The 26611-nt window shown below is 40.2% G+C and overlaps 1 protein-coding gene across 3 annotated transcripts in view; it reads left to right on the plus strand.

Moving 5' to 3' along the window:
* FRY (FRY microtubule binding protein) overlaps positions 1 to 26611 on the plus strand; it is a 199589-nt gene that overhangs the window by 20095 nt on the left and 152883 nt on the right. For 2 of the 3 annotated variants that reach the window (XM_075084750.1, XM_075084760.1), the window contains exon 1: positions 1495 to 2318. The exons of the other annotated variant lie outside the window; for it this stretch is intronic. In XM_075084750.1, the coding sequence (XP_074940851.1) occupies positions 2249 to 2318 (70 nt within the window). In that variant the 5' untranslated portion in view covers positions 1495 to 2248. Of the gene's footprint in view, positions 1 to 1494; positions 2319 to 26611 lie in introns of those variants that run through there. 3 annotated transcript variants of the gene reach the window in all.

Genomic DNA, 26611 nt, shown 5'->3' on the forward strand with positions numbered 1-26611 from the left:
ACAAATTTGGTGGGAGATTATATTTAAGGGTGTGGATTTAATTGAGAATTGGATAAAAACCAGTACAGATTTAGGAAAGACAACTATTTGCAAATTAATGTTATATTTTTATTTTCAACAAGAATTGTGATAAAATTAATATATCTGTCATATTCAGAAAAGCATTTGATGTAGCACCACAGCAGAAATTATTACTTAAATCCTTGAACATAGGAATTAATGCAGCATTTGTGAGGGTGAATAAGGACTTCCAAACCTACCTGGCGTTGTCTCTGCTGAAAAATCAGTGAGACAGTAGGAAGTCATCAGTCCTAGGGCTTGGGACTTGCCATATTTGGTATTAAATTTAACTTTAATTGTAAAAAGTTGGAGCATGCTGGTTAAAATGGGATGGTACGACGAGGAGGCACTGTCAGTGGAGGGGGCTGGGGCTGGGGGGGTCTCAGAAAAGAAATGGGGGGCCCAGAGTGACAGCAGTGGGATGATATTTAACAGTATAGGGAGGAAGAGCTGATCAGATCTCTTTGATAGCTGGTGAGATCAAACCTGAGATACTATGAACATTTCTGATAGACCATGTTCACAGAAGGCTGTAAACTGGTTTTGAGTAAATTCATTTAGAAATTGAAAGGTATTTGAAGTGAGTTTCTACAACAGCCTTCCATTAGTGAGGAGACAAAACCTTATCTCTAGATGAGGTATGTTTACAGAAGACATTTAGCATATTTTCAGTGAGAACCACAGGAGTTTGGTCTCAGTGACCCTTGTGTTCCTCAGTTTCCAATCCAAACATCAAATATTCTGCATACTGAAACTAAAAATAATGTGCAAATATAATTGCTGACAAAGTTTTTAGAAGAATCATCAGCAGACAAGCTCTATTTTGGCTCAGATACCGTAATTATGAGAAGCTGTGGGAAATTTATTCCACTAAGTGAGAAAAGAAGTACTGTTATTCCTGGGAAATAATATCTGGAAGGATGATACCAAGAACATATGAAACAAAAAATATTTGGGAAACTGATTGTTCTTATTCTTCTTCTTCATTACTGTTAAAATATGCATAGTGATGTACTGTGATTATTTGAAATAAAACCTTAGGAATATGGAAAATGTAGCTGGCAGTTAAGTATTTTGTAGAAAATACAGAGAGGTTAACAAGCAGCGAATTGCTTCTGCCTCATTTCCTTATGTTAATTCCCTATGTGAATTCAGTTCCTTTTTAACAAAACATTATTCAAGATAAAAATGACATCAAACTGAGAATTTTCTGTGGCTCTTTCGGAGGTGAATACCAAGCAGCGAGCTCTCTGCTTTATTTGCCATTATGAATTCAGCTTGCTGTCTCTCATCTTTGTTAAGGGGGAAAAAAAAAGTCAAGAAAAAAATGACAGCACGTTTTCCTGTAGCAATGAAAGAAACGCAGAAGCAGCCAGTCTGAATGCTGTGGTTTTAGTGCTCTGGAAGTGCTTGTCTTGTGCAACTGGGCTGAGGGAGAGCCTTTTTTTTTCCCAGCGTCATTGCAATCAGATATATGGGTGCAGCTCTGCTTTACCGCAGCATGATGCAGTTGTGTATAGTTCAGCGTGCTCTTCTTGGAAACGGGCAGAAGGAGAGCAGCTGACCAGAGCATGCAGAGGATATTCATTAGAGGGTGGTTTCTTTCCTAAAGCTAAACAGTACGTGTGAAATTCCGCCAGCTGCAGAAGAGACGGTTTCAGTGGGGCTTCAAGTTGATACTCGGTTCGCCAGAGGAGGTGCATATGCTCGGGCTGTCAGCTTCTGATGGAAAAAAAGCTTCAGACAGGCAGACTGCACGTTATTAAAAGCACAGCTCCGACACCCTTCAGGAAGATACTCTAACTGTGCTTACGGAACAAGTGGTGTGGTATTGCATATGCCTTAACCGACTGGGAGAAAATTGCCTAGTTGTGGAATGGAATAAATGAAAATACATGCTGAAGGGGTGAGGGAATAAAATACTCTGCAGATAAAATTAAGTACGAGCCCTGGAGGAAGAGCAAAGGACAGAAATCTCATGGTGTATTTTTGTTGTTGTTGTTGAGCACCCTTTTTTTTTTTTTAATGAGCTTACCTACCATGAACGGAAGAAGTGGATCTGCGGAGACTTCATTTCCTCCTCTGACCCCTCGTTTACATCACTAACTGGTGACAGTCACATCTACATACATAGTACCTGCCACTTCAGCTGCTCAGAATTATAGAAGCCTCTTTGTATGCAGCAGACATGGCTAGCCAGCAGGATTCAGGCTTCTTTGAAATCAGTATCAAATATTTACTGAAATCCTGGAGCAATAGTGAGTAGCAGAAGAGTAATCTTTTCATATTACGCATTGCTTGGTAAATAGCTAGGATAACCTAAAGGATAAAATCGTATATTTTTGTATGTTTGTGTTCAATAAGCCAAATAATTTTTTATTTCGTCAGCTCTAAAAATCAGAATGTCAGAGATTTGACTAGGTTTCATTAACTGCAAAGGCTGTAATGAGATTATACTAGATTTTGCTTGATTGAATTCTGAAGTTAGGCTGCTTTTTGGCTCTCTCTAATAGTACATTGCAGGGAGTGCATTCCAAACAGCATTTCCTGCCTACATGTTTATTTGATTCGTTCAGGCTTTATCTAAATATTTTTGAAAATGCTGTTTTATCACAAGGGTGTGGCATTGCTCAGAAGTTAGTTTTTATTAATTGTGCACTGAGGACAAAAAATAATGATTATACTTCGGGTCTGAAAGTCATTATTTTAATGTGATGAAAAGCAAAACATCAGTTGCTTATAGCTGCACTTCCCACCCTCTATGCTTTATTTCAGAATCTTATGCAATATTCCCATCCAGAAGGAATCCATCTGTTTACCTAATCCAGGCTGGGTTTTGCAGAATGTAAACAAATGGCATTTTAGTCTTCCTTGGTCTTTTCAGTATTGCTGTTCCTGATTTCCATTGCTGTTTAAATCAATCACTCTTCGAATTTTTAGTGATATTATGTAATAAAGATTTCTGAATAAAATTTAGTGCTTGCAAATATATTCAGATTAGGTAAGGCCATGGGATAACTCTGGCAGAAATTTGTTTCTTAATTTAAAATACATGAACAGCATATGCCTTTTCTGTAGAAGCTTGTATTAACAGTGCTAGATCTCCATAATTAACTGTTTTTAGGAGATAGAACACAATGTCTCTGGAAAAATCCAATGTGGCTACAGATACAGTAAGGTTCTGATTATCCCACTATTTATAATTTAATAACTTCTGCATAAAAGACTAGTATTTTAAAATTCTATGGTTTAAAAAAAATACAAAATTTGCTTAATACAAGGTATGTATCTGAATACCTGCAAAGAAATAAAAATAACACTATATTAGATGTGTGACATGCAAGGCTTGTCTTCATTAAATGATATCTGTAGAAACCGTATTTTTCCAGGTTATTTGTGACCTCAGTAACACTGTAGTGCTTGTTTGAATCTGTTTTTCTACCACAAGTGTGAAGCCACCAGGGAATAATTCAATTACCTAAACAGCATTGCTTATCTACCCTCCTTCTAAAATATGTAGTGTATATTCATTCAAATCACTGATCCCAGAAGAACTGGAAAAGAATTTTATCGTTTAGTTGCCTTTTTGGACTAATGTTAATCAGACGCTGAGAACATAAGTATGTATTGTGACAACACATTTTATAACAAGCTAGTCACAGTTTATGACAGAAGAAAAACAAGTCCCTTTATGGTGCAGAAATCAAATCAGTTCTGGCATTATTTTTGTAATAAACTACTGTAACTTTATGACTAAGTAAAACTAGCACTTAAGAATATAAAAATGGTTATATTATGGAATTAAATATAACATTTTAATCTTTTATTTTTCCCCTACTTTGAAGTATATTGAAAGTATTTCAGAACAGCAAAGATGTTTCTAGTTTGAAATTAGAAGTCCTTAAATGAAATTCTGTTTCAGAGAAATGGAAATATTATATGAATAATTGGTATTTCTGACATTCTTTTAGCTGATAAACACACTTTCTACTGTATTTGAATAAACAGTAAGAGGAAATACAATCAATTAATCCGGGTTGAATTAAACTTGTTGCCAATTTCTTTTTTTGCTTTCAGCCTGGAAGGCTGTGTTCATAAATCTGTACATATCCTTTCTAGCTGAAGAACAAACAATTTGATAAGACGACAGTAGGGAGTTCAGGAGACCTAGGGCTTTCTTCAGCTCTGCTATCTGATGGGTGGAGCAGAGGAAAACACTTTCCTTGCTTGAGAAACTGCTGGGAAGCCTGCACATGCATGCACAGGAACATGTTTTTTCAGAGAATAGGTTCTGTGTCTGCATACCCAAGAGCAGAAGTAAGCTATAAATATGCTGTGGCATTTACCTAGTAGAAAGAGGTCTAACATACTGTTTTAAAAGAAAAATAAGTTTGGGTCCTACAGTATATATTTTGTTCAAATGGTAATAGTGTAGAGGTGCTGCCTGTGTATGTTTCTGTAAATTGGCACTTTAAAACAGTAGCTGTAAATAGCATTTATCATCCCGTGGCTATATAGTCACACCAGAACAAGTCCTTTCTATTGATCTGTGTTTTGGCTTACACAAAGCACTAACATTTTCTAATAGATTGCCAGCCGCACCCATTGCCTGTACCATACCATGAAATGTACTCAGTTATTCTACCTGGGATGACAATTTTCTCTGATTTTGCTATCATCTAAGGTGTTAAACAAACTAGCATTCTTGACAAGCTGGGCAGGATTTCAGTTGTGTCACATAGCACTTGCAGGGGTGTCCATCTATCATGCTGCTTGGATTTTCGTGTTCATCAACCAGCTAAGGAGGCAGGGAATTGATGGGCACTGGAGTCAGTTCATTTTAGGCACCTGTTAACTATTGTAATCAGGATGATACAGTTGGTGGTGTGTTCTCGGCGAGCATGCACTCTTGTTCCTAGGGGACAAAAAAGCCGAGTCACAGTCTGGCCTTTGAATCATCCCACCAAACTGAGAAACCTCAAAATATTCCTTTGTGCAGCTCTCAGAACAGACTTTTGCTCTGCACATGCCAATAAGATACCGTGCATGTCATGCAGTTCTGGAAAATATTCCTGTAATGTGTTGGAGGTAGGATCAGAACCGAGATTCGCTAGCTGGCAGATAAGAATAATCTATTTTTTTAAAACTGATTTCATTTGTGTTCTGATATTATTTTCAGTTTGCAAGTATTTTTGATCAACTCTGCATTAGTCAACAATTGCATTGATCATTCGCATTACTTCTTTTTGAAATTACTGCTAAAATGGCCGTGCTTACTCAAGGTGAGTAGTGCTCACTTGGCCCACTGAGGTCAGTAAGATTATGAGAATAAAATAGGTCTCACCAAAAGTAACGTGATTAAGAGTCTCCTCTTTAGATTTGTCATGGAAATATTGCAGAATACTTTTTGTAAACAAATATTTGTAAATTATTCAAAGAATAACGTGAATCTAAAAGTTGTGAATTTGAATCTAGTCTCCCCTTAGACTGTTTTTACTTTTTTAATTAATCAGGTGCTTAGGTTTAGTCTGAATTTAATTTGGAAATGCATTTTTCGAATTCATAATTTAAAAAAATCTGAAGAATAGAAGTTTAAAAATTAAGCCACAAGAATCTGGAGTACCATCAGTATAGTAAATGCTGGGTTCTGCAGTTTCTATATCAGATCAGCAATTAAGTTTGTTGTTCCTTTCTTAGAGGAGACCATTCTGTAGAAGAATCCAAATGGCACAGGTAGGTGTTCACGTCAGCTGTGGGCTGGCAGAAACTGCATTTCACAGTCTCCCAGTTACTAGAGAGAATTTAAGGTGTCTTGAAATGAGAGGGCACATTTTGCATGGTGGACATTTTATTTGCCAGTTCTCATGGTATGGAGGACCTTATTTTAAGGGTGACAATGCTTGTTTCTGAGTGCTTGGGATTAGCTACTTTTGAATGGCAAGATTTTTTTCCTGTGGACATGCATTTAGTTCAGACTCAGAATAAGGCCTTTTTCAGTATTAGGACTTCAGGTCTCTTTCCCATGGCCCATGCTTCCCTGTCTTCTTCCACAGTAGCCACCATCCACATCAAAATCATCGTATATCACCCTCTTCACCTCTGTGCTGTACAAAGCCCATTGCTTGATCCTCTTACTGCACGCCCATCTCATTGTGCCCCCACATGCCCAGCACCCTGGCAAAAGCCACTCACTGTTTACTAGTCCTGGTAACATCGGACACAGCTTAATCCTGGGCGCACACAGGCACCCACGTCAGTTATTGCTCGTATGGCTCAAACACAGCAGCATCCCAGAACAGTCCCAGGAGGAAATCTAGCTGCTCTGCAGCTTGTGCCTCACGTACCGAGCTGAACGCGGTGCTAGCGTCCAAAGAGGTTATGTTGTCAGAAGGGCATCAGGTGCAAAAGAAACTCCTCGATGGCCAGTGTGAAGCCTGGGGGGTTGTTGGCTGCCACGTAATACTTTTAGCAATAAAATTCAACCTTTTTACGGAGAATATTTGTGAAGTCCTATGTCTGTGAGCAAGAAAAAGGGAAGGCTGTGGGCAGCTTCTTAGGTAAAAGTCTGCATTATGTGTAAGTTCTGTGGTGCGCTGGTTTGATATTGTGGTAAGATTTTGTTGTGCAGGAAGATAACAGCTGTTTTGCAGGGGGTTGCTTATCTGCAGGCAAACATAGACCTGTTTAAAGCTAAATATGCTAAGCATACCATGCTATCAGTCTTAGTGCTTGTGGCAAGATAGCAGTGAAGGAAAGAGGCTCCTTCATGTTTCTCAGTGCCCACTTAAACAAACACATTGACTGAACAAGAAGAACCTATCCTTCATCCCTGCCATCTCTTGCTCTGGCATTCCTACTCTTGCAGGCCCAAAGTGAGCTGATTCAAGAGGCTGATGTGCTGCAAACTTGCCCTGCAGGGAGAGGATCAGCTCTTGCCTGAAGCGGGTGGGTGGCCTGCAGCTGGGGAGGAGGCAGGGACGTGTGGCTGTGGTAAGTGGGAGGGCAGGCTGGCACTGATGGAGAAACTGCAGCCAGGGCTGGCACCATGCTTGGACCTTCTCTGCTTGCTACTGAGGTCTCACCCTAACACACCTGCAGAAAGCTGGCCACTTCCACAGCCTCTGCCTTTAGGGGGCCCTGGGGATGCAGGTTAGCATCTCCTCAGGCCTTGGCATGTGACTCTGCCTTGGACAAAGGATGCTATTAATTCAAGTTGGCTTGCTACATAAAGGGAATTGATTGCTCTATCCATTGAGCCTGAAATTAGGGTGCTTAGTGTATTCTTCAGCTTTAAGTAGTCTGTGATTGCCAGCAGAAAAGTGACTTGGCTATTAGTGGCGGCGGCTGTTACATCCCAGGACAACCTTCTTTATATTTGTCTGCAGATCTGATCCTCTTCTCCATAGAGCTGTAGGGAAAGGTATTAAACCAGAGTGTTTGGGCTGTGTTCTTGGTGGTAACCATTTTAGAATTTGCATTTTGACACAGTTCTTCTTAGAAGGGAAAATGGAAGTTTTATGACTTTGGGGACTTGAGAACTCTTACAAGAGGATTTTTGTTTATTTTGATGTTTGCTACTCTCTTCAGGGCCTTCCTGAATTGTTTCTACCATATTTGGAGGAATAAAGCATGAGAGAATCCAAAACGCTTTATTATAAAATTCAGTTTATTTACAGAATGAGTTTACTTGCCACTTGCCACTAAGAAGTTTGAATTATTGTCGTAAACATCTACAAATAGTTTGAGTGCAGTCTTAGTGCATACATTTTTGTGGCAAAACTTCAGTTGTGGCAAAATAGTCTGGAAACAAGACATAAAATAGGCATAGATAATTATTGGTATATATTCCATAAAGGTTTTAATAAACTTGCTTGTAGTAAAAACAAAACTATTCTGTTGTACTATTAGTAGCCACTTCGAGAGTTTAATTTGTGGTATCTGATGTTGCAGTACTGTTAGTTTACTAAACCACCAGGAGTGTGTTTTTTTCCAATATAGCTAGTTCCTATTCAAAAGGATCAGGGAAAGAACTAACAGTTCTTCTGGTTTCCTCTATGCATATAAAATACCACTGAAGAAGCTGTGGGTTTATATATAAATACATAAAAGAACATGTGTAATTATAAGGGAAGTGATAATATACATGTTACCTCAGGTGTATAAAGCATATAAAAGTGCTTAGTAGAGGAGAATATAAGCTGAAATGCTGCTTAACATTCTTCTTGTATTTCAGTCACTTTTCATGCACTCATTAATAGTTTAAACTCTCTTCTCTCTATTGACCTTGTGGACAGTAGGAAGCAGTCTCCACACCTCCAGAATTCCGATGCATGTGCTTGTCCAGCTTTAGTGTCTGTGTTCATTCCTGAGTTTCTAAGCAATTGCTAAGTGCTCTGACACTTGCTGTGAGTTGGTAGCCCTAGAGACTGAATTCCTGTGGGTGCTGAACAGACGATGAGCAGATGTGGCATTGCGGTAGCTGTGCCTGCGAGGGGCAATCCCACCCCAGCCTCTTGTTCCTGTCCCCATGCTCCAACCCCTTCTCTCCCACCCTAACTTCCCATGCAGTTAATATCCTGCCAGTTAATCTTTCTAACATGGTGTAGGTGCTCGTGTCAGCATAAGGAAAGGGTCAAGAATACATGGTGGAGAGCAGGAGGCAGTTTTGGCTGATTCCTGCTATTAGACTGGTGGAGCTGTATGGTAAATCAAATTTACTTTCTTAGTAGTGACTCCTGTAGCCATGCCCACTTCTAAATATCAGAGCTAGTTCTTTCTCCAGGCCTAGCTTTTGCATGCCTCTCTTCTCTGCTTCAGAGCATCAGCACTGAAGTTGTTGTTTCTATTGTTGTTTCCATGATAAATTTGGGCTGCAGAATAATTTCACAGAAGTAGGTAGCTGAATTATTTGTGAGTTGGTGATTTTTCATTCACTGCAATTACCTAAAATAGATTTGAATCAATTGTCCATAGAAGGAAAATCCCTTCTCCTTTAATATACTCTCTTCTGAATCACCCAATCCTTTGTCTATTGCTTCAGCTAAAAGGAATAGTAAACATAATGTTCAAACTTCACAGCAGCTCCTTCAGCAAATATTGTAAGTCATTATACTGTTTATTTTTTTTAAGAATGTAAAAGGAAAGATGTTCAATAGTATGAAAAGTGGGGTAAGACATCTGCCAACCAGCTTATCAGCCTGCTAAGAGCTTGAAACTGGGAATGACAGTGGAGGGAGGTTATGACCCCATAGTTCAGTTAGGTAGCAGTGAACTGGGGTGGAAAGCAAAGGGTGCAGGGCAAAGGGAACAAGAGAGACCTCAGGAACTGTGAAATAGGATGAAGAGGCACCCACCTTAAGTGTTTGTATACAAATATGTGCACTCTGGAAAAGAAGCAGGAGGAAGTCAAGTGCTGCATGCAGTCATAAGATTACAACATCATCAGAGCAGCTGGCTTGGTGTTAACAGCTCACACAGAGGGCTGAGATAGATAGATATATGCTCCTCAAGAGGGACCTGCAGGGAAGGTGAGGAGTGGAGGTTGCCATCATTGTGAAGGAGCTCCTCACGGGTATGGAGCTCTTCTATGGGATGGGTGGGTGACAGTGTGCTTGGGAGTTTGTAGGTCAGGAACAGAGGAGAGGACTTTAAGGGTTACATGATGGGGGGAATCTGTTACAGGCCACACAATCAGGGTGAGGAAGCAGACAAAGACTTCTTTAAACAGCGTGAAGGAGTTGATGAATCACTTATCTTGGTACACATGGGGGATTTCAACCTCCTGGCATGCCCTGGAAGTGCAATGTCGCAGGACGCAAGCAGTCAAGATTTCTCGAGGATGTTGGGAATAACTTCTTGATACAGGACAGACGAACCAGGGATGAAGTGCAGATGGATTTGCCATCCACTAACAATGAAGAACTGGTCAGAGCTCAAGATCCTGAGAAGACTTCCTGAGGAAAGAGGGTGTTAGAGCACAGACCCTGGACTTTAGGAGGAGATTTCAGTTTTTCAGATTTCAGAAACTGTTAGATGGGATCCCATGGGGAGCAGCTCTGAAAGCCAAAGGAACTCAGGAAAGCTAGCAGGTCTTCAAGGTCAGCATCTTCCAAGTGCAACAGTGGGACACCCCAATACTCAGGGAAAGAAGGAGACACATGAGGAGACCAGCTTGGCTTATGAGCGACCTCATGGCTGAGCTCCAGTGCAAAAAAGGCAGTATATCAGAGGCAGGAGCAGGGGTTGACTACAAAGGAGGAATTTATAAACATTGCCTGGGCATGCAATGATGGTGCTTGAAAATCCAAAGCTCAGCTGGAGATAGGAATTGCAAGGCATATCAAAGGCAACAAGAAGTGTTCCTCTTGCTTCATTAGTGGCAAAAGGCTGAACAAAGAAAATATGGACCCATCACTGAATGGGACAAGGGATTTAGGGACAGTGGACTGAGGTAGTGCCACCTTTGCCTCAGTCTTAACCAGGAAGGTCTCTCCAGCCTCTGTCTGCCACGTGCTGGAGTGCCCCTTGATATGGCACCTCTGATAAGGGGGAAAGGTAGAACTTGCGCAAGTCCAGAGTTCGGGAGCACAGACTCTCCTCCTTGCAGGAACTACTGAGAAGCCTGGCAGTTCCGTATATATTTTTGATCTTTTATATATTTCAAATTATAGTCACATTCAAAACTGAGGGATGGAAAAGGTTTTCTATTCACAGCAAGCAGCAGAGCTTTCTAAAAACAAGTGGCTGAATGAAAACACATTCCTAGTTTGTGTTTGGCCAAGTAGCAGTGGTTTCACTGAGTTGCTGAACTGCTTGCTTCCTCCTCTGCTGGAAATACAGACATCAGCAATATAGAGAGACCACCAACAATATTGATGCATGTCCATAAATATCAAGGTCACTGTTGCTACTGCTAATACAGAGCTGCCTGAGAGATTCAGCTCTGTCATGTCCCAGAAGGGAGATTCTGGAGTGCTTTTCAGGCCACTGGTTTGAAGAGAAATCTGAGTGTTATTTTGTAAATACTGTGGGATCACTGTAGTGACATGTATCACGTGTCTCCAGGGGAATGTGTTGCTGATAAAGAGCTTAATTAGGTGGTTGGAGCCTTAGCAGAAAAGTTTCACACACACAAAAATGAGACCCTTCTGCGAGACATACTATACTGTCTTTATCCTGAATACTTTCTATGCTTCCAGAAATTTGCTGTAAACAAATGCAGCGCTGATACATACAAGTAGAGAGGCTGCTGTGGTTTTCAGTAGTCAGTGAGGGGGTCAGAAATCATCATTTATGTTCAGTTGAAATGTGAAGATGTTAGATGGATTTGCATTAGACAAGGACTGATCAAAAGAATGTAACATCTTGATTGCTCTTGTTCTTGATTTTATTTATAATTGTGAAGTTGCAGATGGTTTTAGTTTTATTTTGAAAGGCTTGACTTTGGAAGAGTCATTTATATTCCCTTGAATTCTTAAGTAACCTGTAGTACCTGGCTCAGCACAGAAGTCTGCCAAAGGCAGACTTGTGCAGGAATTCTGCTATAATTAGGTGATCATTGTACTAACATATTTTCATAATCTCTATCTATCTAGCTCTCCTCTGTCTCTGTAACTTTGAAGAGTCTCAACTTGTATGTGGAGTAAATTAAACTTTGAAGGATGTCCATTTATCAATTTGTTTGGTTTGATATTGATTCCCTTGAACAACTTTTGTTGAACAGAATATACACATTTATCTTTCTTACTGCATTTCTGATTGTTATTTATGAACGTTTTAAGATGTCTTGATGAATTTGCCTTTTTAGTCAGAATGATACCCCTGCAGAGTTCTAGCCAAAGTTCTTCATGGAGAAGTTTGTAGAGTAGGTTTCTGCATATGCTGACAGTAATATATTGTTGCATATTTTCAGAATCAGGTTTATTCTATGTGTATTACAGGCATATCACATGTTGAAAGTAGTCTAAGCTACCTGACATCAGGTTTTGCGATTTATTCCCTTGTAACTGCAATTATTTTTAGTCTGCTTTCCAAGGCAAGCAAACCTTATTCAGTCTGCCTGCCTTTTTTGAACACGCTGACCAAATTCAGAACAATTCAGAGAAGGGTAGAGTTCTTAAAGATATCAAAGTTTCTACAGAATTTGTAAAACAAGGCTGTTAGGTAGTGGAAAGGGAAGTCCACCTGATGAAAAATGGTGGCATAACCTTCCCATCTTCTTAGATGTAAGAAAATCTTTGCTGTGAGGGCCTTTTTAAGTACCCCAGCTGTGAGGCAAACTTCAGTCACACCTTTGAGAGTAGTGCACACAAAACTCATAGTGTTGCTTATTTGAAAATACATTCACAAGATGCAAATCGACATTCATTAGTTCAGATGTGGGGAAACTGCTGTAAATACTTTGCTCGCAATGGTCTATATTATAATATTCATACAGTGCTTCCTGTCTGGAAGCTTTACAGACTTAAATTCTTCCAGCATTATTAAATGAATATGAAAGATGGAAGTATTATTCTTTTGTTGCTATTACTGGGCAAATTGAAACAGAGAAATTAACTGAGAAACACAAGATTACACATGAAACCTGAGTTAGACCTGGAAATTAAATCCTGCCTTCTATTCCTTTGCTGGAAGAACCTTTCTTCCTTCACATTCTTGGTAACCAAATGACACATTGCTATTCATGACTCCACTAGTTATTATTTGTAAGAAGATTTTTAATTGGTGGTAAGTAGTAATTTTAAAATGGAAATGTCCTTGGATTATTTTAAATTCAACGGGGTGCATATTTGTTGATACTGATGCCTTAAATGAGAAGAAAATTACTTAGCTCTAATTCTTTTTCTTTGAAGGCAGATTTTTGAAACAAATACCTCACCACACCCTTTATCTGTGTGCCATCTGAACTGAAGCTGGGCAGTTATTTTGATTTTTGTTTTATTACTCATAGGCAGGAAAATGTGGCAGAGCAATGTATGTATTCTTTTCTGGGATTAGTGCTTGATCAAGAGCAAATAACTCTGTGGGAATCAAAAGTTGGAAAGTATTGCTTTTGAAATACAAAAGTGATTGGGGTTTGTAGTAAATTAAGCAAAGTCTCAGCTTCTCCGTAGTGAATCCTTAATATATATGTCATAAAATAGAAGATGGAAATATTTTCAAAGGGAAAGTGAAATTAAAAATTTTGATTGTTTTTGCTCATTTGTCTGTCATGTATGTATTCAAGCGGTAAGGGGACAGGGCGGGTAGAAGTGGGTGCTACAAGGAGCTGCAGACTTCTATGGCAAGTGAAATTACTGGAATAATTGAAATTATTATTTCAATGAACTTTTAAAACTAAATTGTTAATATAGACAGGTTGGAATTTTTATTTATGAAGAGATTGAAAAAAGAGAATATTTTTTTAAGTATTATGTGTATATATTGCTATGCCTACTTTTTAATGTAATAACCCTCTTTTCCATTGCCAGTAGTTTTTCCTGAGCTCCGTGGTTTGGCCTAAAGCACCTCTAAATGTAATGTCCCTGAAGGTGAATTTTGGAATTTTCTGCAGAAATGGTTCTACTGTCTCTAAGAATGAGAAAATGCAAACACCCTGTTGTTTGTGTTTAAAATTCCCTTGAAGAGGCTCTTGGGGTTGAGGGGAGGACAGGCACCTTACAGCCAACTGCCTCCACACAGTGAGTGCACAAAGAAAGCAAGGGCAGAGGGGAGAGCGAATTTGGATTAGAAGCCCAACAAAGAGCCAGTGGGAATGAAGGGAGAAGAGGCAGGGGAGCCATCGTGGAGAAAGAATCAGTAATAGAGAAGAGTGGCTGGTAGGAGATGGAGCCAAGGTGGGACTGGGAAGGGGTAGGGGCGGGAGGAGGAATGGGACCGGGGTGAGAGGGCTGGAAGGATGAGATCAGCAATGTCTGGCTGGGCAAGGGAAATAGTGCTTGGGAGTCTGGGAGTGGAATGGGGAGCCTGAAGTGGGGAAGGCAGAGCCATCAGGAGACACCAGATTGTAGAGGTGGAGTTAGAAGAGAGCAGCTGGGGAGATGGGGGAGGTGAGAGACAGAGGAATCCCCTCCAGGGTGCAGAATGCAGTGCAGGAGTCCTGATTTCCATCCTACATCCTTGCTTTATAGCAAATCCCACCAGCAAAGGGCATGCTTTGCTTTGTCTTAGTGCCTGGGTTAGGTGACAGAAAGTGTTCCATGTTATCAGGTGAGGGGAGCGGCAAGTGACTTGTGTGTGCTGTTAAGGTAACTGGGTCAACAGTTGGTTCATTTGACATCACATCGTCATATGTCCACTACATTACCTCGCTTAGCATTCTCACTTCTGAAAGCCTGAGTCCAATGAGGTAATGCAGCACACAGTGGGAAGCACATCAATGTACAAAGAAATACTCTTAACAGATTATTATTCTATTTATTATTACTTGTTATGGAGTAGCAGGTAACTTCCTAACGCATTTCTCCAGTACAGCAGGTAGCGTGCAAGCTAATAATGAAAGCTAGTCTGTCCTAGGATCTCGCAAGGAAGGATGTCAGACAGATCTGGGGGCTTTTGACAGTGTTCTCAGGTGATTGAAGAAACAGACCATGTGTTTGGGTATTAGTGAACATTTGAGTGTCACTCAGCATACTTTCAAGCATAATAGTTTTATGAGCAATGTCTTAACTGGCATGAGGCACTGTAAACAGAGTAACCTTACTGATGCTTTGTTGTCACATTAGATTGAGCTAAGCAGTTGGGTACTGCGGGGATGTACTATAGGCTTTATTTTACTTTATAGCCTCATGAGGGATTTGGAAGAAGGTAAATGACATGTTAATGACATCTGTGATAATCCTTACATTAGAGTATATAAGTATCAGCAAAGAAAAAGGAGGGAAGAAAAAGAACAATGAAATGAAATGATGAGTTATTTAGAGTAAAAATCGGAAAATACACTTACCATGGGAATGTCTAAATATCTTTCGAGACAGAATTTATTTCTGGAACATGAAAAACAAGACTGGCTACATTTTTAAACTGTAGTGTAAGGAGAAGCTCTTCACTGGAAGGAGAGGCATGGGGTTGACTCTTTCTGCAACTGAAGGGAGAGAAGGTCCTTGCACATATGTAGCTGCACCTGGGCCAATTCCCACCTCTATTTTGACCAAAGTGGGAAACCCAGAGGTCTGTCCATTACAGCAGAGCTGCTGAGAATGGCAATTACAAGTAAGGTTTTTTAATTTCTTTGAGGTCAAACAGTCATCCTTTAAGGAGTAAAATGGAAGCATCACACTACTGGCAACTCAGAGATTTGCTTAAATTTATTATGTGCTTATAATATTAATAGATACTTAGAATGGCTTTCTGCCTAATTTTAATACCGTTCTTTCTAGTTCACCATAAAGCCTGTTATTACTTTATGCTGTCATTTTCTTGTTACAAAAAGGAATCTATACCTGCAAAGTAATGAGCTGGTTTCTACAAAGTCGCTGCCACTGATTTTAATCAAGCATTTTTCTCAATTAAGTAGAGAAAGCCCCTTTCTCAAAGGGGTGTCTAATACTATTCAGATCCTCTTGCACATCTAGCGCGTATCCCAAACATTTACATACCAAATTTCAACCTTATTGGTCAATACTCCTAAAGCCTGCCTGCCTTGAGATGTCATGCATTTTAAAGATTACATTTATGTTATGACAGTATTCTCAGGGCATGACTTTTTCTTACAAAGATTTCAGTTTTATAATACTAAATCCAGAAATGACATTGCAAGGTGATATTGTTTACACTTATTATGTTGTACATGTTTACCTATTTTATAGAAACAGAGTTTGAAACACTTGGTTGAAAGGTTTGAGTCTATACATTATTGTTGTATGTATATATATTTGTGTGTAAATACATATAACATATCTTAGTAATTAATACAGAAAATGATCTTCAGTCATTAAAATTCTTATGACAAAAATGATCAGTGTGGTCAATGACAATCTCTTTCAATCTCTTTTTTCTGTTTTAAATCATACACATCATACGCATTATGGATTCAAGTAATAGCTATGGTTTTCCCCAAACTGTACAAGAACTGGCACAGTGTCATGAAATTCTGATAAGTATCTGCATTGATAATTTAAGTAAGATACACTGACCAGCATTTTCAGAAAGCTGAGCATTGTCCTGAGGCTGTTTCACTGGAGACAAGGGAGTATTTAACTGTTTACATCAGTGCAATTAGTTAGGCTGGTTTCATGTGTGTTTTTTAAAAGCCTACATACTGTATTTTAAAATTATTTTATTAGGATATTGAACATAAAGTTTTAGACTGTGCTTTTTTTCAGGAAAAGAAAATTATCTTTAATTTCTTTTTACAGAATCATAAAATCAAAATACAATGTAAAGTTTAAAAAACCCCACCACATAATAGAATTTTTTATCAGCTCTTATGCTTGATGTTTGCAATTTCATCTACTGGAATTCACTTCTATGACACTGTCTTTTCTGAAATACTGAATAAAATATTACCCTAAAGATTTCAGCATTTCAGGATGCTTCTTCAACTTTAAGAACATGTTTTAAATTAATTCATGAATTATGTTGCATTTATGGTAGAGTTAGCTGCCACGGAGTAGCTCGTTTGGTTGGTTCTGTCTATGCTCTTCTGTCGGTCAAGGTGAAGTAACTCAGAATAATAGCTTGTGTCTACTGAGTAGCTAAGGTGGCCATGGGCATGTAGATTTTAGTGCATAAATCAAACGTTATGAGCCAGTGTGTGTACCTCACAGGCACGCCTGGGATCTGTCTCAACACATGAACCAGGTAATCGTGTTTCTTTAAACAGTGACTTTTCTCATCTGTCCTTCCACTTCCTCAGGAGTGTTTCATTCTCTGTCATGTGTAAGATCTGATGCTTAAGCACTCATCTGCCCAGCAGGTAAAATCTACCAAAGTGGGCCCGTGCACAAAGGTTTTCACAGTGCCTCCACCCAGGGAGTAGGGACCAGTTAGCCTGGGTCTAGCTGCAGGAGAAAGTGTCCATCCTGTGGTTTTGGTTAAGCGCCTAGTATATGTAAGGGTCATATTTAACGTACCTACGGTCTTTAAAATAATCTGATTAACTGTAATCATTTCACATTTTCATTTATCTTACTTAAAGGTGTTAAAATTATATGCAACAAATATTACTGTTATAAATGAGGCATTTACTGTTGGCTGGAATGAAGTAGAAGAAAATAGATTGGTGTAAGTGGACGTTCATTTCATTTCTCATCACCTTGGCATCTTTTTATGTCATGTGAAAGACTGATTTATTTTGGATTAGTAACTTGGTCCTGATGAGTCTGAATAGGTACATAAAAAGCATAATGTTCATTTTATAGCATTTAAAAGTTCCTGTATGTCTTTGTGCAGCTGTTAGTGGCATTTAATATCCCAAGGATACGCGGTGCCAAACCAGAGATGTCTTTACTAGGAAGACGGGGGCACCTGGGAAAACTGGTGCTTTGGAGGCTGCTTCTTGCCCTACATGTCACTCCTCTGCTTTCTGGGATTCAAAAAGAAGCCTAGGATGAAGGTGATTATAACAGAAGTTGCTTAGAATGGCTCAGACTCAGGCAGAAAACAGGTAGAAGCATCTGAAGGATCTGATTTGGAGGTATTTGTGAAGTATATCTAACACATGTTGACAAGAACAAGAGGTAATTTACCAGTGTAAGCATTCCCTTGCTCAAATACCTTTATTGTTTAATGTTACTTTTTATTATAATTTAATCTAGCACATAATTTTTAGTAATTGTCACTCAATTGAGTGGGAACTACTGAGCTAGAGCTGTGCTTGCTGTTATATTTCATCTCTAAATCAAAGCACATTTAATTCTGTCTTCAAATTTGACAAACCTCGAACAAGCAGGACATGGGTAATCCTTACTGTTCTGGCCAGTAGCCAGAACTTGAAAGTGCTGTCCAAGAAGGTGGGAGAGTTCAAAACCCTGAGGTTTAATTAAGCATTTAACCCAAAGCTGCCATGTTCTATGAGTTCTCTAGCTGCTAAGCTGTTACATAAAAAGCAGCTACACCCAAATTGAAAAGGAGAGGAGCTGCTTCTCTGCTCTGCTTTATACATCTGAAGTGGCCTGACAATGTGAAGTCCATGCGGGGACGTATGTCAAGTGGTGTCGGACCCAGGTTGGCTATTGTGGATCCTGTTCCGGGTTGCTGCTTGACCCACTGGGAACCTGATCACTTGGATCAGTTTTCTGGTTTCTGTTCCACAGGCCAGGTTTAACTTCTCAGCTGACTTGAGCCCTGCGTGGAAGTGTCTTGGGAAATGCCAAGTCCCCACAATGGTGGCGGTCAGCTGAGAACATACTGAAAATTTCAGCCACCATTTCCATGTATATATGGAAAGAAATATCAATCTGGTGTTTAAATTCTTGATTTATTGACAGCCTTATGTACAATTTCAGGTACTTGAGATTCATGCAGCTTGTAGTTTTGTACATGGTTCCTTACTGACAAAGCCATTCATTATCATTGGGTTGCCATGGAGTACTGATCACACGGATCTGGGAATAATAAACCATTATGCTAATATAGCTTGTCATTGTGTTTGATGCGAAGCGACGTCCCATAACAACAGCTGATTCTCATAGCTAATACAATTTATGGTAAGATCACCATAAATTGCCAAACACTGCCTACCGTCTTTTCTTTCAATAATCTTTTTGATTCCGTACCTATTTACAAAACCATTTATGCTTTTTTTAGGTCAGAATTGTTCTGGTTTTAATTTCTTTCTACAGTGAGAATCAGGGTTTTTTAATAGAAAAATTCTGGCCTATTTGCTTAGTGCTAGAAATGTGTTTTTCTTCTGAGCTCTCCTGCCCCCTTGGAGCTTCAACTTAGTGTTTTAAAGTTCCTGTTGGGACAGAGGAAGGACGACTTACTGCATTTGGTGAACTTCTTACGTGCCACAAGAGAAGAATAAAGAAAATTATGTTCAATAGGCAGAATACATAATTCTATAATGCATACAGCATTACCACAACATTTCTTACACACGTGAGTATGAAACTGAATTTTATTTCAGACTGTGCTACTATACAAGGAACAGAATCTTTATATTGATTCAGCTTTGTTCCATAGCACCAGGCATTTGTTGGTGACCTGTAACATGAACTAAGATGTGGTTTTAGCCTTTTGGAGATTCTCAGGACAGTCCACCTTCATGTGCATGTAGACATACTTTCAGTAAAAACATTTCAGCCATAGTTCTTCTGTGGTCCTCAGACATCCACTCAGACAGCAGAATATGGCTTCCCCGGAGCATATCACTGCTCCTTCAGAGACCTTCCCTTTTCTATGCAAGCATTCTCTTAAGGCAAACCACTGGTTTGTATGGTTATGACTTTTAGTTGTAAGCTATATTTATAAATTATTGTGGCAATGTACTTTTTCTTTAAAATATTCCCTGAAAATTGAATCATCCCAATAAGTGGATGTTCCCCTGAGGTGTATTCCAGAAACTAAACCTTAAGATCAGCTTCTGTTTTGGCAAAGCATGTTTGACAAGCAAACTGTCATGGCAGGAAATTATTACATATATCACAAAGATACTCTGATCATACAACATATGTTTGTACTGGATGTGCAAAGAGAAATCAAGTACTTATAGGCATTTAGATTTCTGCTTCTTGATATTACCAAGACTAAAGGTAGAAGCATCCTTCTTAGAACATCTGTATCGTACTTTTACCCATGAAAGATTGTTCTCAGCAATATGTTTTCTACTAATGTATTCAGCGAGTCATGAATTATACATCCAGAAACACCACTGTGTCATCCAATCTGTTGTCCTCATAGAGCAGGCTTTATGGCTTCTCTGAATTAATTTCTGTTTGCACTAAACCACATCTTAAAAAAAAAAAAGTCTTAATTTAAATTTTACACTAGTGGAAGAATCAGCACCAGCCTTAATAGCGTTCTGGCAGTTAATTTCCTTCCCTTTGTGTTTAACTTCTTTAATGCGTTTGTCTAGTTTAAAATTCCAGACATTGGATGTTACTGAATGAAGAGCTGTCTGCTAGCAAATTTCTGTTCCTTGGATTCATGCTTAGCATGTATAGAAGTCATCCCACCTAATTTTCAGGCATCCTTGGTGTTTATATTACATCTGACATAGTCAAGCCTGGCTTTCCTGATAGCCGGGGGTGTGTGAAATATGCACTTTCAGGGTACAGTTCAGATGAGCTGCTTTGGCTGTGTTTATTAGGAGGTAAGCAATCACCCCTTGGACCTGCCCGAGTGCTTGTGTTGTCTGAATAGGCATTTGGGGTTGAGAAGGTCTATGTAAATACATTTTGCAAATAGGTGCTGTTGCAGGTTCGATAGGTGCAAATCCCTGCCATCAGAGGATATGATTAAATGACTATAACTTTCTCATGGTCAAACAAAACTAAAATTTAAGGCAGGTTTTCTAGTCATAGTTGCCTTTCCTGAATGTCCTCTAGTTCATCAGGATGTTTCTCAAGTTGTAGACACCAGAACAAGACTGAGCATCCAGCAGTGTTTGCAGAGACACTGGCAGTGAAGCAGTAGAGCTTTCCTGCTTTTGCTTTTGTTTAATCCTGCTTGAAAAGGCTCTCCACAGCTCTTCAGGTCACAAGAATAGCAGCCTGTTTTCGACACATTAGTCATCCTGGTTTCAGGCCTTTTTTCATAATCAGCGCTTCCCAGGAATAGAAAGCCTTATTCTGCCCATGTGGCATGCATTCTTTGTCTCTGGCTATGCAATTCTCCATAGGTTAGAATTAATATAATCTCATATATTCTTTGTTTGCATTTAGTTTTCAAAATGTTATTCAAAGTAGAAGGACCTTTTTACTGTTTTTACTGTCTACCACTCTTAATTTGTGTTTTGCCTGTAAACTTTAGAGAAATGTTTTTGGTTTTCTTTTAGGTCATTAGCAGTAAGGATAAATAGTACAGGACCAAGAACTGGTCTTTCTACCTCCACTGGAAGTACATTTGTTAGGGTGTGATTCTCCCTTAATCCATGTCGAGAAGTATCTGTTACCTAGCTTTTAGTCTATTTTTGTTGTGAACATTGATTTTTTGGTTCCCATTTTACAGATGGCAAGACACTGATCCAATTGCCAAACAGAAATATAAGACTACACTTTTAACCTTGTTAACCAAATTTATAATCTTGTAAAATGATACATTTAGTTTAATAAAATCTACTTTCCATAAACCTATGCCTATGGCATTGTATTATTATATTTTGGTTCTTTAATTACCAAATGCAGCCATTCATGGATGAATATCAGGCCAACTGTGTTGCAGTTGCCTGGATTGTTCTTGCTGACACTTTAAAAAAATCGGATACAACGTTAGTTTTGTCCTAGCCCTCAGGAATACTGAATTTCCCTTTGAATATCCTATAAAAGGGATCTTTTTATTATTTTCAGATGTAATTAGGCTCTTAGTTTTTCTAAGGAATTACTCTGTTTTCTCAGTGTGTAAGCTGTTTATTTGGAAAATCCAATTACCCTTAGGATTCTTCTTTTTTTTTTTCATAACTAACTGATGCAGAGTTCATCTCTATAGGTGCCTGTTCCTCTCCAAATTTAATAACTTATTTCTGGCAGCCACTTATTCCAAAACATTTAGACATTTCAGTCTATGGAAGGAGTTTTCTGCCATGGCCCACTGCCCAGCATGAGAGCAATGTCCTGTCCGTGTTGTGTTTGGTATTTACAACTGTCTGGTCATGAGAAGGTCCCCCGGACAACAGCTAAATTCCATGTGCTTCATTCATCTGTTCAAATGAAAGTTTTTCAGTAGGCAGCTTTACTCGAGCCAAAATTTCAAAAACCTTCACTGAGCTCATGTGGACAGTGGAAGTCGTTATATTCTCCCCGCTGGTTTTATATTTCAGAGTCACCACGAGAAATATTTATGTCTTGGAGTCTGAATCTAGCAAAGCAGCAAACATTTACATTTGTCTTTAGGTTTGTGGCTAAGAAATAAGTGAACTCCACTTTCAAAGAAAGAGTTGTTAATGTAATGTTAATAAAGGGTTATTAGATACTACAGCATCATAATGGTGTATGGCTAATGAAAGATGGCACATCGTGTGTTGCGTTGTCTGTAAGCAAAGAGGCCAGATAGCGTTTAATTTAATATAGAAGACAGACAATGTTGTGAGTGTGCCGCTGCAGCCAGTATTAAACAATGATAATGATGATTCAATCAGACATAGAGTAGGGGATTGATGATTATAATTATTAATCCAGGTTTTGGCTGCAAAGTTTTTTTATCTCATTTTTCTTTGTATAGATGTTACTTTGTATGCTCCACTGTAGAGGGAAACATGAATGGATGTCTGACCTACTCTCATGTTAGTCTTTATTCACAGAAATCTATCCTGTGATTTCATCACAGAAAGCTTCACAAAATTTTGTAAAAGTCTTGGTTTGTGAAGGTTTAGCTTGCCAGTTCACAGTGCCAGCTTGCGGCTTGGTTTACTCCTGGTATTGTGCCATTTTCCACCCACACAAGCAAGGAGGGTATGAATCCTAGCCAGCAGCAGCTGAAATGCATCACGATGCAGTTTAATCTGTACAGGATTGGAACTTGGAGAGACAAATCCCATTACTGGAATGTGGCTGTCAATGGCTACAGGCTGTTCAGAAGGGACAGGTGAGGAAGGAGGGGTGGAGGCGTTGCTCTCTACATCAAAACATTGATACAGTGTGAAGAGCTGTCCCTGAAGAATAACCACAAGCAGGTTGAAAGCTTATGGGTAAGAATCAGAGACAGAAGCAACAAAGAGAACCTTGTGGTTGGTGTCTGCTACAGGCCACCTGATCAAGGGGAGCATACTGATGAAGACTTCTTCCTCCAGCTTCAGGAGCCTTGTGCTCACAGGCTCTCGTCCTGCTGGGGGACTCTCAACCACCCCAACATTTGATGGAAAAATAGCACAGCAAGCTGTAGGCAGTCCAGGAGATTCCTAGAATGCATTGAGGATAACTTCTTAAGCCAGGTAATAGACAACCCTACCGAGGGGATGCAGTACTAGAGCTGATGGTCACCAATGCAAGTTAGCTGATCGGTGACATCAAGATTGGAGGCAGCCTGGGCTGCAGTGATCACGCACTGGTGGAGTTCACACTCCTGAGGGATATGGGAAAAGCTAGGAGTATAGTCAGGACCCTAAATTTTAGGAAAGCGGACTTCCAGCTCTTCAGGGAGTCAGTCAGCAGGACCACCTGGGAAACGGTCCTCAAGGACAAGGGAACAGAAGAGAGCTGTCGGATCTTTAAGGCTGTGTTCCATACAGCGGAAGAGCTCTCAGTTCCCAGGTGTAAGAAAGGCAAGGAAGGGAAGCAACCAGCATGGCTGAAGCAAGACATGCTGGTCAAACTAAAGAGCAAGAGTGAAGTGCACAGGCAGTGGAAGCAGGGACAGGTATCCTGGGAAGAGTATAGGGACGCTGGCCGGTTGTGTAGGGATGGGGTGAGGAGGGCCAAGGCACAGCTGGAGCTGAATTTGGCAAAGGATGCAAAGAATAACAAGAAGGGCTTCTACAGGTATGTCAACCAGAAAAGGAAAGTCAAAGAAAGCATACCCACCCTGATGAACAAGAACGGTGGCCTAGTATCAACAGATGAGGAGAAGGCTGAGGTACTCAACAACTTTTTTGCCTCAGTCTTCACTGGCAACCTCTCTTCTCACCCCTCCCAAGCTGATGGACTGCAGGATGGAGACCAGGGGGATAAAGCCCCTCCCACTGTAAGGGAAGATCAGGTTTGTGACCACCTGAGGAACCAGGATATATACAAGTCTATGGGACCTGATGAGATGCATCCCAGAGTCCTGAGGAAATTGGCTGATGTAGTTGCCAAGCTACTCTCCATGATATTTGAAAAGTCATGGCAGTCAGCTGAAGTCCCTGGGGACTGGAAGAAGGGAAACATTGTGCCGATCTTTAAAAAGTGTAGGAAAGAGGACCCAGGAAACTACCGTCCTGTCAGTGTCGCCTCTGCCTGGGAAGATCATGGAACAGATCCTCCTAGAAGCTGTGCTAAGGTACATGGAGGACAGGGAGGTGATCCGAGACAGCCAGCATGGCTTCACCAAGGGCAAGTCCTGCCTGACCAACCTGGTGGCCTTCTATGATGGAGTGACTACATCAGTGGACAAGGGAAGAGCTACGGATGTCATCTATCTGGACTTCTGTAAGGCCTTTGACACAGTCCCCCACAGCATCCTTCTCTCTAAACTGGAGAGATATGGATTTGATCGGTGGACTGTTCAGTGGATGAGGAATTGGTTGGATGGTCGCATCCAGAGGGTCGCATCCATCGATGCCCAGATGGAGACTGGTGATGAGTGGTGTCCCTCAGGGGTACATACTGCGACTGATACTATTTAATATCTTAATCAATGACATAGACAGTGGGATCAAGTGCACCCTCAGCAACTTTGCTGATGACTTGAAGCTGAGCGATGCAGTTGACATGCGAGAAGGACGGGATGTCATCCAGAGAGACCTAGACAGCTGGAGAGGTGTGCCTGTGAGAACCTCATGAGGTTCAACAAGGCCAAGTGCAAGGTCCTGCACCTCGGTTGGGTCAACCCCCGATATCAACACAGGCTGGGGGATGAAGAGATTGAGAGCAGCCCTGTAGAGAAGGACTTGGAGGTACTGGTGAATGAAAAGCTGGACATGAGCCAACAATGTGCGCTTGCAGCCCAGAAGGCCTACCATATCATGGGCTGCATCAAAAGAAGCAGGTGGAGGGAGGTGATTCTGCCCCTCAACTCCACCCTGGTGAGACCCCACCTGGAGTGCTGTGTCCCAGCTCTGGGGCCCTCAGCACAGAAAGGACATGGACCTGTTGGAGTGGGTCCAGAGGAGAGCCACAAAAATGATCCGAGGGCTGGAGCACCTCTCCTCTGAAGAAAGGCTGAGAGAGCTGGGGTATTCAGCCTGGAGAAGAGAAGGTTGTGGGGAGATCTTATTGCAGCCTTCCAGTACTCAAGGGGGAACTACAGGAAAGATGGGGACAACCTCTTTAGCAAGGCCTCTTGTGACAGGACAAGGGTTAATGCTTTTAAACTGAAGGAGGGTAGATTTAGCCTGGATATAAGGAAGAAATTTTTTACAATGAGGGTGGTGAAACACTGGCACAGGTTGCCCAGAGAGGTGGTAGATGCCTCATCCCTGGAAACATTCAAGGTCAGATTGGATGGGGCTCTGAGCAGCCTGATCTAGTGGAAGATGTCCCTGCCCATGGCAGAGGGGTTGGACTAGATGACCTCTAGTGGTCCCTTCCAACCTAAACCATTCTATGATTCTATGAAGGTGCTCTGGAAGAGTTTACAGACTTGGTTGTAAGAGATGACTCTCACTCTTTTGGTTGCGTATCTTTGTTGTCAGTTCTCCTTCAGTAATCACTGAAAGTGATAAGCACCTCTAGAAAGTGATTTATTCTGTCTTAAGTGAAAAGTCTAAGAAGGGTATAATGAATCATCTAGAAATTTCGGTCTCTCTTTATTTCCTCTACTCAGAGCCTAGATGGCCAGATTAAATTTCATATTCGGCTTGTTAACTTGAACCTTTCTGTAAAAAGCAGCCATAGAGGAGATCAGGTACATCAGAAGATAAGGTCAAGGAAGCAACTACAGTTTTAAAGATTTTTCTTCTGTGTACTACTATACTTCAAAATATAACTAATCATGACATCATATTTATTATGGCATGAAGTAAGCAAAACTCTTTAGGAAATCAACTCTTAGCCATTGACTAGTGTTAGGTCAGTAGGACTGTTCAGACCATGGAATTTCAGAGGGAAGTGAGCTACAGCCTGTTTCTTTTTGTGCATCAGTAATAAAATACTGCTTATGTTTGCACAAGTGCATTACAACATGCTCAGGTTTTCATTCACATGCGTACATTGCACAGAAGCCACATAATCCATAACTGAGATGCTGTTTTCATTCCAGTGAAACATGTGAGTTTTTAACGGCATGAACCAACATTTGTCAGTGATTTGGAAGAGCAAGTGTGGACAAACAGACAACAAAAATTCAGGGAAGGTTCTGGTTCAAACATCTGGGATAGCTATTGAAATTGGAATAGGACTCAGATGCAAGCATTTAATGTCTTTCTGCAGTAAAAAGTAAACAGTTTAATGATCTTTTTAAAATTCCATCTTCTCCAGTATCTTGACAGTTTTATTGTAAAACATTTAAGGAGAACAGGAAAAATATACTCTCTCCAAGAGAAAATATTTAGGGAAGGAAGATGCAGGTCACATCCTCCCTGTTTGCTGGTCCCTCTTTTGGAAGTAACTATTCTTTCACTTTTGGACTCTTTTAGCCTTGTGCTTTCTTGGCACTTTTCCAAGTTCCCTAAAAATATTTCTTCTGCTAACACCCATCAACCACAAAATGACTGGAATATCTTCATTTCCCTGTCTCTGAAAAGGAAAGCAAACCCAGCAAAACATCTGTCTAAAAATCTTATAGGAAGCTATTTTCTGATCCAACAAAATCGAAG

This window comes from Phalacrocorax aristotelis, chromosome 1 (genome assembly GCF_949628215.1).
Source record: "Phalacrocorax aristotelis chromosome 1, bGulAri2.1, whole genome shotgun sequence".
In the NCBI taxonomy this organism is placed as follows: domain Eukaryota; kingdom Metazoa; phylum Chordata; class Aves; order Suliformes; family Phalacrocoracidae; genus Phalacrocorax; species Phalacrocorax aristotelis.